General features: G+C 36.3%; 1 protein-coding gene across 1 annotated transcript in view; it reads left to right on the forward strand.

Annotated features, from left to right (window-relative positions):
* The window catches only part of suclg2 (succinate-CoA ligase GDP-forming subunit beta), a 96634-nt gene that overhangs the window by 13900 nt on the left and 69810 nt on the right, over nt 1-12924 (forward strand). Inside the window, exon 2 of the mRNA XM_052568840.1 lies at nt 6254-6395. Within this exon, the coding sequence (XP_052424800.1) occupies nt 6254-6395 (142 nt within the window). The remainder of the gene's footprint in view (nt 1-6253; nt 6396-12924) is intronic.

Here is a 12924-nt window from a genome sequence, read left to right on the forward strand (position 1 = left end):
TCATGTAAAGCACACTTTATGTTTATTGCCTGATGCACTGAAGCATAATCTGTTGAGAAAAGAGCACTTATTTCCCATATGAATTAATAAAAATCTATGAACCGTAAGCCCATTGTGCCCAAGACAGTCAGAAAATAAACCCTCCTATGTGAAATCTAAATAAAAACCTTCAGCTGTGTGGCTGACTGAAGGTAAATGTTGTTCTGGAGTCTGTCCGTGCACGCATGTTGCAGAGTATCAGAACTTTTAAGGTTATCGGCAACTTTATATATGTTAGTACTAAAACACATAGCATGCTTAGTTTGATGTTTGAGGCAGCTTTATTAGCTAGTGTTCTTCCTTTGAACCTTTCATAAGTAGCTATGATAACAACAGCTAGCTTGAACAACAGGGAGCTGTTTTCAGTATTAAATATGACAGTATCCACCCCCATACAGAGGTAAAAATATACATCGAATGTTACACCACGGCCATTAGGAATGACCCTCAGAGAGCTCAGCAGATGCTAACCATGAAAATAATACCTTTCTGTGTTTAATAGCTGACAATGGTATTGTGTACTTATAGGTGCTATGCTGATTGTTGATGCCTTGTATATTTATATATAGCACCTAAGCATAGATAATAAATTCAATAATTGTTTTTCATTGTTAATATGTGAGATATAGTAAAGTATGTCAACCAAGATTAAAAGTAATTAGTCAGTGATTAAATATTTAAATTAAATTGTTATTAGTTAATATAAAATGTCAATTATGTTAAGTTAAATATAAATATGTACATAATGTATATAAAAATATGTATATACAATAATTATGTATAACTGTAGCCTACAGTATATATTGTTATATGTCATGTATGTATAATTATTTATTATATATGTAAGTTAAATATTATGCATGTATGTTTATAGATTAGATAGATAGATAGATAGATGGATAGATAGATGGATAGATATAGATAATTTGTATTTTACTTTTTCAATTTCTTTAAAAGCAGAAGAAGGGAAAAAACAATATCACTTGTGATATATGTTGTTAAAGTTTCTGTACCATTGATTTTGGCACTTTTGTGTCGGTGACTGGTTTCAAATGCAAAAAAAAAAAAACACTTTTGTCCCCTAGGGACAATTTACAAGGTCACGTAGAGCAACATAAACAATTTACATACAAAGAATCATACAAAAATTGATGCTGGTTGATTCTTGTCTCTGGTTCTGTTCCAAATGGCACACTTCATGTGGACTTGACATCTCGAGCTCTTTGCTTACACACATTTGTTGAATCCACAAGATGATGGAGTGTCCATATTGTCATTTAAGACTTGAAAGTGTGCTCTTAAGTGTCCCCTATGGACTTCATGGACTTGAATGAGCAAAGGCCACATGGACTGTGCTTTTCCAAGGCAGGCAATTCTGAGTGTACACATTTCTAGACAGAAGTGATTAGTTGGAAAATTGGTTCCACGTTATCCTTATAATCTGAAGTCTATTACAGATGTCATATTCTGAGCTTAGTGAGAGAGTGAACATTTATTGCACAACGCATACTATGTCAGGAAATTGTTATTGCAATATTAAAGTTTTGGCTAAATTTACCAACCGAATCCTTTCGTGATCGGTTTTCTCTTATGAGAAATGTGCTGTGAGGACCAAATTCAATGATATGATGAATCATATTTTATTTAATTCTCTGTAGCCAAGCACAGTCAAAACACAGACATAGAGAAGGACATTGCCAAGAATGAGAATAGTGCATCATCTGACTCTCATCAAAGAGCAAATGATAAAGTTAGTGAGAAGATTGGAGACATACACACTTTTCTTTGTTGTACTATCTGTTTCTGGCTCTCTGGTTCTGTTCCAATTGGCACACTTTATGTGGACTTGAAGTCTTGTGCTCTTTGCTCATACACACATTTGTGAAATCCACAAGGCAATGAAGTGTCCAGATTGTCATTGTAGATTAAAAAGTGTGCTTTTAAGCGCATGTGGACTTGTACTTTTCCATGCTGGCAATTCTGAGTGTAGAATGCACTGCTAAAAGTGTACACTACAACTGTGTAAATTTTTGAGTAAATATTTTGGCAATGCAAACTTTTAGGGTCTTTAATTTCACATCAGTGGAATCATTTAATACAAGTCTTATAGTATGTCCCCATAATATACACTTCTACATTGTATATACTAGGGATGTCAAATTTCGATTATTTCCATGATCGATCGTCGTTTAAATTAACGATCAATTAATCGATTAATCGTTAACCATAATACTGCAAAATGCGTCTATTGCAGGCACGCAGTCAGCGGTATGACAGGATGGGCAAAAGCCACACACACAAAACGCTTTCTCACTTGAATTAAAGAGGTTTTAGTCTGAATAAAATGATGCTAGTAGCAGGATTATAAAATGAATAGATGCGATTATGATCATTTGATAAAATGAAGAGAGCGCGCCATACTTTTGAGGTCATTTTACTTTGTTGACAGTTTCCAATCCCGCACGGAGAACGCTGAACGCGCCTCTTTAAATGGTTTTGTGGTGCTCGTTGTTGTATTTTAAAGCACAATTGCAATGTTTTCAACTGACATTATTGTATTTAAAATAAAATTATCCGAAATGTGGAGCGCGTGTGACTGCGCTGCACATTAAGTGAACTACATCGGCGCTGCTGCACCAAAACACACTGTTGCTCACATTAATTTGATCCTGCTGGATTCTGTCCTAGAAAATGTCAGATTTTTACAAATCCGGCATACAGCGCATTAGATCGTGACAGTGCATGCGTGCAGACGAGGATGAGCGAGCGCGGCTTTGGCTAGATTTATTTGGAGGTTATTGCTCATGTCTCATTCGGCACAAATCGAAATGTTTCCATATTCGCAATGTATTTGAATGTTAAACTATTATTTATAATGTAAACTAGGCTTGTACTTAACACGCATTCGCATATAGACGGAAAAGATGATCCTCTTCATATGAGCAAAAACGTCCTTGGCATAACAGCAGAGTGGACCGGTATACTACGGTCTATTTAAACTGAACAGTGTAACCTTTTAATGTTTAGTTGACTATTTTATTTTGATAGTGAACAGACTGCGATATAAGTTTGAATCGCTAGAATATACGTGTGCAGCAGGCTCCAGCGCGATCGAAACAGCTGAGAAATTAAAAATATATATATATTTTCCGCAAAAGTGTTTACTTTGATTTGTGCACACTCACAATAAAAACAGAAGATTTGTGCTCTTGTAAAATAAAGCAAACAAACAGAATGCGTTGTCATCCTTTTTTTTTTTTTTTGTGAATTTATGGTGCGCCCACACTTCTGTTTTAAATCCGTTAATCTTAATTATTTAAGTCGGATATATTTCGCATAGCCTATTTAAAAAAAAAAAAAAAAAAAAAAAAACATGAAAACAAATTGTTATTTTTATGTTGGGCCTATTACTTAGTAGGCTATACATTTTCCTTAAAGCATCCCATTTTGTCCCAGGGCTTAGAACCTGTGCCCTAGTCAGGTCCATGCAGAAACTTGTGAACGATGCTCGGCGTCACCGTTTAGTGACAGCAGTGATAGCTCCAGGAATGTGTCGGTCACAGCGCCTATTAATCGCCGTTTTGAATCCAGCAATTATTTATTTAGAAATTATAAGATCTGATTATGACAAGTGTGGTATAAAAGCTTTGTTTATTAGAGGAATGATAGGTTAACTGGGAATTGTTAGTCTTCATTTACGCGGCTTTGTTCTGGTTTGCCGGTTGGTCACGAATTTCCACAAATTCAGTATATTTAGGCATTGTTTCTTTTCCTAAATCTTCATAGTCTAACCCTCTAATTTCCCAGGTTTATTTTATTATCTTTCGCTTTTAATAACTGTTTTCGCATCTCTTACTGTGGTAAACATGGGAAGGGAAATTAAAGATTTCATGAATTAAGAATTCGTTCCCTTATTTCACTTAAATCATGGGTTATTTAGGGAACACAATTAATGAAACATGGACAATTGCCACATTAATAATTCGTAGGAATGAATTAACAAGTTGTAGGAATGAATAGTATACCTGTCCTGTCACTGTGTCCCGCAGCCCTGCAAAGCGCACGATATAAAACAGTTATCTGATGAAATGATTAGTAACTACATTTCTATTGCTTTTAATGTTGAATAACTTTTATGTTGTTTCTATTTTAATGTACTTTAAAGTTTAAATAACATTAAAAGCTTAATTTGTACATTGTGAATGAATGATGATGCTTTTATATATCGTCACCGTCACTCACAGCCGCTCGCACGTGTTGAGTGCGCATGAGCCGCACGCAGCCCAACATTGAATCGGTTAACCGACCATCGACAGCCTTAATCGATTGCATCTCTTATCGACAATTAATCGATCATCGATTAATCGTTGACATCCCTAGTATATACACTTCTTTAGTATTGAATTTTGAGTGTATACTTCTACAGTATACAAACTTGCAATCTATAATCGAGTGCATTTCTGAGTAAAGAGTTTTGTGGAATTTCCTTTTTTATGTATATATGTATTTCACTGAATGTCACCATACTGGGCACAGTTCAGTTCTGCATCAAATGCGCCTCATTATGTGTGCACTTCGGTAGTATGCACTTCTGAGTATACACTTCCACAGTGCTCTTCCACAGCCTGCCAACTTTGGTGGTCGCACTCATTATTCTCCATGGAGACGCGTAGACACTCAATTAGCAGAAGCCATAGAGAGTTGTTCAAAAGCATGACTTAATAAGGTGCTTAACTTCATTTAGTACTGTGCTGCTCTGATAACCTGTTTCACTCTTATTCTATAGTGGTGAATAATAGGAAAATGTCTATTTAATGAGTGTCTTATGGGTTGTTAACTATCACATTCAATGCTCATCAAATGACGTGATCATGAATGTGTGTGAATATTAGCCTTGTGAAGAGCTGCAACGATTTGAATCTTAGCCTGAATGCAAGGCAAGACGTGAATGGTCTTGAAATCACGTTTTTACAGTTGATGTCTGTTGTGAAATGACTTCAGAGAGCTGCCTGAAAAAATGAATCCAACTCATTGTGTATTCATGGTAGGTAGGACATAACAGTATGACGGCATGTCAGACGGTCATGACACTAGAGATGCGTCAATGTGACAATTGAAATGTGGTCTAGTCTCCGAACTGTCACTTACATAATGATATATGATATATTTCTTCTAATTAAAGTTACAAAAGTGATTTAGTCAAGACCAGTGGGAGATTTTCTCTCTTTTTTTGTTGATTAACATGAACGACAGACAGCAGGAATATTAAACTGCTGTCCCATTAAGAGCTTCCCAGATCCAATATACTGTTACAAGTTTTCTTTCTCAGCTGTTTGCTTTCCCTCAAGACCTAAACTACTGTGTTTACAAGGAACCTTGCAAAAAACGGGCATTTTGACGCATGCAAATGTGTGTATTTAACCGTTCAAGGCCTATGAAGCTGCAAAAATTACTCCTGCACTCTATGAGCACTGTCTTCATGTGCGTGAGCATATAGCAAAACGAGATCTCTTTTTCGCTGCTGATTGTCAAATCACTTGTTTTTAAACCGCGATGCTTAAAAACATGTTTTCATGACCACGCAGCACAGCAACGTTACGTGAGCATATATCTGTGATAAAGACGATAGTCCAGAATCTCTACCGGATGACAAATTGACAAATATACACAGTTACGCAATATTTTTGCAAAAGCTTTTCTCTGTTGAACCTTCATACATTTGCTTCCTGGCTACAGACTGGAGCAGGCATGAGAGAGGTTCATATCATATACCGTATCTTTCGGACTATAAGTCGCAACTGAGCATAAGTCGCATCAGTCCAAAAATACGTAATGATGAGGAAAAAAACATATATAAGTCACACTGGACTATAAGTCGCATTTATTTAGAACTAAGAACCAAGAGAAAACATTACCGTCTACAGCCGCGAGAGGGCGCTCTATGTCTTCAGTGTAGACTACAGGAGTAGCATAGCATAGCACTGATCGCCCTCTCGTGGCTGTAGACGGTAATGTTTTATTTTGGTCCATTTCTCTTAGTTCATTACTCTTGGTTCATGGCAAATTATTTTTGATAAATAAGTCGCACCTGACTATAAGTCGCAGGACCAGCCAAACTATGAAAAAAAAGTGTGACTTATAGTCCGGAAAATACGGTATTTGATTGATGACATTTATTAAGTAAACCATTTTGTTTTTATCTTTATGTTTTTAGTTAGCAAGGGTAAGTCCCAGAAGATGGCTGAACCTGCAGGAGTACCAGAGCAAGAAGCTGATGCAGGACAGCGGCGTGACAGTCCAGCGCTTCTTTGTGGCTGACACTGCCTCTGAAGCCCTGGAGGCTGCCAAGAGACTCAGTAAGTGTCCTTCTCGTTTTAAACTGCTCGCTGTTAAGTGTTTAAATGCTTTGACGTTGTTTTCAAGTCGATCTAATAGCTTTAAGAGTCGACAGTGTGCTTACATGAATAACACTTCATTGATAGCATGCTAATGAGGTGATGTTTAGTTGTTAACTCGATTGGAGCTTGTATGGTGAGATCTGGCCTCCCACGCAGCAAGCTGGGCCATGAGGGATAGTATTAGCCAATGAAAACGAAGCACATAAATTGCGCTGATGTTTTTGCTTTCATTCTGGTGGACATGCCTTCAAGGGTCAACAGGACTGAAGATCGTCTCTTATTTCTTCTGCTTCTCTTATGTTTACATGGGTTGCTGCTCCTTCACTGTTTTTATCCATGCTGGCTCATTCTTGTTGGACTAATGTCTGTTAGTGCCTGTTTTCAAACCTCATTCGGTTTCATATGTGTGAGAGACTATGGATGTTTTTCAGAGGCTCACAGCTGTAATCTTCTTATCTTACTCTACAGAACAGGCTTTAGCGTTCCATTCCGAGCTCTTCCGCCCTTACTGAATGTGACTAAATATTTACTTTCAGATGGGGTTTGTTGTTCATTTGAGTTTGATTCTGCTGTCCAGGTGCTTTCGAGATGGCATTTCCAGTCCAGCACATTGAGTGTTTTAGCCTGGTTCCTGTGGGATAGGGCAGGGTCTGGGCCTGGGCCCAGGCGACATGTAAGAGGCGACCAAGCGAGACGTGAAGGATTTCAGTGACTGCGATAGTTCAGTGAGCTGTTCCCCAGTGCAGAGATGCCACACACTTGGGCCCACTTACCCATGCGGCAATTCAGCTGACAGCTCAATTCGAGTTCTGCTGTTTGCTGCGCCTCAACCACAGAAAACAATGCTTTAAAAGAAGTAATGTTATTTATTTATTTATATTGTTGTTTCGAATTCACTAAAATGTTGAAAAAAATACATCTACAGTTCCTGTTTTGGCTTGTTTACCATCAACGTTTTTTTAATATATTTTTATATTTAAAATATTTTATTATATTAAATTAATTGTATTTATATACAGATCTAATATATATATGTGGAGTAGAATATATTTTTATTTTGAATTAACTTTTATTTTTATATTTTACAATTTAATTTTTTTATTTGAATTCAGTTTATTTTTTTATTTTTTTTACTTAGCCTTCTTTTTAGTTTTTTATACTAGTACATCAACTTTAACTTTATTTTGTTATTTGCCAAGGTAGCATTTCAAATTGAATTTGTTTCCTTTAAAAACAAAAATCTTACGTTTTTCATCTAATCACATTTGTGTTGTTCCACAACCGGTTTGGCTATATTTTACCTTTTAAACACAAAACTAAATGTCTAGCAGAATGTTAAACCTGCTTTCTTTCATAAAATGAAATTACAATGGGGACCAAAAGTTGTCAAGCACAACAAAATATAGTTAAAGTAGTCCACATGACTCATTCACCGCATCCCAAAGCAGCCTGGACATGCTACTAAACATCTTATTTTGAGGAAACAATGATTGGAATTTCAAATTTTGTGTAACCTATCCCTTAAAAACAGTAGGAAGAATTCATTATACCAGCTTCTGTGGAAGAATGATGGAATAATACCGTTTCATCCAAGTGACAAGTGACTGGGCTTGGTGAGTGGTGAGATTCTTTGTTGACGTTCTTGCTTTGTTTGTTGACTGACTGCAGGCCGTGGTACTAATGATCCCACACCTGTCTCTAAAGTTGGGCCTGTGTTTGGCACAGAGGCAGGGGGGCTGCCCATTTTAAATAACCCCCTGTGCCGTTAAGTAATCTGACTGTCACAGAGGCAAGTCTGAAGCTGCCTTCATCAGTTACCAACCGTCACTCGATAATGCAGCTCTGCTTGCTGCCAAAACACACACATGTGCACATTAACACACACACGGTGCGACAGAAGAAGAAAGATAAAGTGAGTGGAAAGAGGGTGAGAAAGATATAGCAGTAGTAGATAGAGAGAGACTGAGAGCGGGGTCACACAGCATAGCTAAAATATGCCTCCGCTGACTTCTGATTGGACGATAAGGTGGGAACTTTTTGCTGCCGAATTGAGACGGAGTAATAAATCAAAGTGAGAACGGTTGCACAGCTCAACCATAGAAAGACTCTCTCAGACTATCTCCACCATGCTCTTGTCCTATTTAAGAGGGAGAGATCTGCTCAAGATTGAAGGGTTGGGGAATTGGAGCGGTTCCTCATTTTTAGCTGGAAAACGAGCAGATTTCAACACCTGTAATCAAAAGTGAATCCGCCTTCTTATAGGTAAAAATAAATACGCAGAATCACACTGGTATAACCCCTTTTCCCAGAACACCATCTTCTGACATGAAAGGAAAATAAATGTTAATCATTACTTTCGCCGCCTTTCCATCCTGGTACTCGCAAACAGATATTTCTCAGCCAATGAGAACGCGGAATCATATTGGCCTGTTTTGTTTTTGCCGCAGGTCCTGTTGACAGATGCATCTGCTGGGTAAATGTTGATGGATTTGTCCGCTAGAATAGGCCTATTCCAGAATGGTTTTCTCACTGTCGGCATTATTCAGACCCAAGCTGAAACATAGATGCAGAAAGGTTTATTCGTAGACAGACTTTTGTTCAACAAAACCAAGCAAATGTTTTCTTTCCTTGCATTAACTTTTCTTTTCTTGCTTGTTTTAAATGACAGGGAGCGTTAGATTGACAATTAACAGGAGAGGGTTGTATTAATACATTTGACAGAGGTATGAATATTCAAAGTAAACAGCAATGGTTTATGCATGGCAGTCAAATCTCATGTGTCCTTATTAGAGAGGCAGCGACTTTCATATGTCAACCTACAGCAGTATGGTGAATTACCCTGACATTCAACAACCCTGAGAAGAGAGGCAGAGGTATATGGCATAATGCAGCGTGCTTTCACATATATAGCTTGATTTGACTAGTTAAGGCTGCTTTGGAAAAAAAGGTTTTGATCATAGCTTTATAGGAAAATTTGATGAAGGTGACATAAGTTACTTTCAAGCTATTCATTTAGCTGAGGTTTTGCCACTAATTGTATTTTCTTAACAGCTTTTTACATCATCTGGAGTGAGGCCATTATCAATCAAGACCACTGCTTTTGATCTTAGTATGGAAATTATTAACATCATAAAACGAAAGCTCAAGGTTGTTGCACCTATGCTCCATTTTCTATCAGCACACTATTGCATGCAGACATGAGGTTATAAAACGTTCCTCTCAGTAGTGGATATGGATTATTTTACAGCTGTAAATAGTATTCACTTTTTATTGTTAAATTAGTTATTGTAAATAAATGATTAAATATTATTTTAAAAAAATGAATACATTTAATTGTGTCCAGTTGTGGTGAGATCAGCAGCTTTGGATCTCAGAGGGTCTCAGAGCATCGATGCTTTCACACTTCTCTTCTCCAGGCTCTTCATCAGTGGCATCGCACCATATGTCTCTCTGCCGACCCACTACTCTGCTACATACGCGCCATCTGCCGAGTCTTCCCTCGTTCCGAAAGCCTTTTCACTCGCAGCTTGTGTTGACTAGAAACCGACTAGTATCCCATAATGTGATATATCTCCATATTTGAGGTATAAAGACTCTCTCTCTGTGTGTGTGTGTGTGTGTGTGTGTCAAGGTATAATGAGAGAAAAAAAAGGATTTTAAATAGATATCTCTTTGTGTTTACATATTTGTTCTGTCCAAAATGTTGTCCAAAATTTTTAGGGATGCACCAATATTTAATTTATGTTTGATACAAAAAAAAGTTGTGTTTTTATTTATTATATTATTTAAAAGCCCTTGCCATGTGTACTGCGTTAAGCTAAGTGAGACTTCTATATAGCACTTGTTATAGCACTTGTATATCATTGCTCTTTTGTTGTTTTTGATTGCTTCCATTGTCCTCATTTGTAAGTCGCTTTGAATAATAGTGTCTGCTAAATATAAATGTAAATGTGTGTGTGTGTGTGTGTACATAATAGTTCCAAAGTCACAGCTGAGCTGTTCCGAACAGACACAGCGCTGTTTCGTTTATGAATGAATCTGAGTTCTCGAACAAATCTAATGAGTCAATAATTCAATGACCCATATATAAAGAGTCATTTGCTTCGTTTCTAATGAATTAGCCATTTGAACAAATTGATTGAATGAATGATTCAGAATGATTTCTGTCTATGATCAGATCGCAAGTGCCCCTAAAAAAAAAATGTAAGTGGCATAGAGTCCTTAAGAATGTAAATTTACCTTTTAAAAACTGTGTTCATTATTAATAAAAAAAAGAATACAAATAAAATAAAATAAACTATTAATTATCTACAAATCATGTAATACTGTACCACTAAATAAGAAGCATTTTGAGGGCTTAGCTAAACAGGCCAATTGTAGACCATTAATAATCATTCTAATTTTTTAATTAAATGAATTATTTTATTTCACTGAATTTTTTATTTTATTTTATTATTAAACACAAGGGTTCATGATGCTTACATTTATGATGTGCAAATTCACACACAATGTATCTTTAATATGGCCAGAATTGCAGGTGCCTGTCTTAATTAGGGATGCTCATATTGACCGTTTAACCGTTAACCGAAAGTAAAAATTTTGACCGATTAATACTATCAGTTAAACGGTTTAAACGTTTTTTTTTTTTTTTAAGGTTATTTTTGTTTAGTTTGCTGCATGGTTTAGAAAATAGAATAGCCTAGGCTACTATATAGCTTATTTATTAACTCACTCAACCACACCCGTGACACATGCCTGCAGATTTTTTTTTTTCTGAGCAAGGGAAGCAAAATGAAGCGAGCGAAAAGAAGCACTGTGTGGGATTATTTTAACATAAAGGGCGACGAAGTTACCTGTAATTTATGCGGCGCCGTATTAAAATACAGCAGTAGCACAAGTACGATGCAGTACCATTTACGAAGCAAACACCCACAAGCTTCGAGTGATAAAGGGACATGTTATCAGGGAGAAGATGCGATGCACGGCGATCTGAGGAGATAACGCACTGATTATCCAGAAGCAGATGTTGACATCTACATGAGAGACGATCCTCCTTCTCTGGATATTAATCCGCTTGACTGGTGGAAAACAAATGAAAGGCGCTTCCCGAAACTGGCCACTCTAGCGAGACGTTACCTGTGTATTCCCGAAACATCTGTCCCATTGGAGAGGGTGTTTTCTGCCGCGGGTCTAACTGTCAACAGGTTGCGCTCCAGACTGACCCCACATCACGTTGATATGTTGCTTTTTTACATAAAAATTAGACAAGGTTTTGAGGTAGGGCTGCTATTTTTATTTAACGAAAAATCTTAATCTAACGGGAAAAAAATCCGGTTTGAAAGCTTCGTTCAAACGGATTCAGTGTTTTCTTTTTGTCAACTTAATTTGTTAATTATTTAAGTTAAAAATATATATATATTTAGTGTAGGCCTATTTTGTATTTAATTTGTATTATTTTATTCTATTTTTCTCTCACTGTCAGAAATGCTGCAGGTGCGTGGAAATTTAAACGGAATCCAGGTTCTGTTGTTGTTCTGTTCTGTATGCTGCTGTTTGCACTTTGCACGTTAAAATAAACCCTTTGATGAAAAAAAAATTGTTTGTATTTTTTTAAAGGGTCACAGATACGCGTCAATTTTTTTATTTTTTATTTAATGCCAATTCAATATTATAATCTTATCAGTTAACGGTTAATAATCGATTAAAATTAAATTAAAATTAAATTAAAATTAATCGAAATGAGCATCCCTAGTCTTAATATCCAAGAATTAATGTTAAATGTGATTATACATTGTAAAGGGTTTTATAATTAAATACATCCTGAAAGGTCCTCTAAAATTATCATCCCCTCCCCCTTTCCAAGCAAGAGTCCCCCAAGAGAATTTTGTCAATTTCTGCCACTATATATATATATATTCAAATAATTGTATCTCAGCCAAATATGTCCTAACAAACCATACTGTACATCAATGGAAAGCTTATTGTTTCAGCTTTCAGATGATGCATCTTAATTTAAGATCTTTAAAAAAATAAATATCCTTATGACTGGTTTTGTAGTCCAGGGCAACATATTACTTTACAAATCAAAATATAATGTATGTAAAGTAAATATAATAACATATATTCTATAAATATAATGTGTATGGGCTGAACCTAATGATAATAGATAAATTGGTAAAATTGCATGTTGATTACCTCTTGTTTCTTTTTATCATACGATAGCTTTTTCCTTACATTTTTCTGATTGTCATTCACTTTGATAGGTTGTCTCTGGCACAGAGCTGTTGGTCAGCTGGTCTTGTTGTTTTCTCTGATCTGAGATAAAAGAGATTTGTAGTTTTTTTCCCCCTTTTTAAAAAAGATTCAGTGCTAAGGGCGCCCAGTTTTTGCATGCTACCTTTTCAATAACAGCAACACAACTAGATTGTTGTATACAGCTACATATATTTCCACTTTTTGCACAATTTTCCAAGAAATAAAAAGTCTT

Source organism: Carassius gibelio, chromosome B11 (genome assembly GCF_023724105.1).
Source record: "Carassius gibelio isolate Cgi1373 ecotype wild population from Czech Republic chromosome B11, carGib1.2-hapl.c, whole genome shotgun sequence".
NCBI lineage: Eukaryota > Metazoa > Chordata > Actinopteri > Cypriniformes > Cyprinidae > Carassius > Carassius gibelio.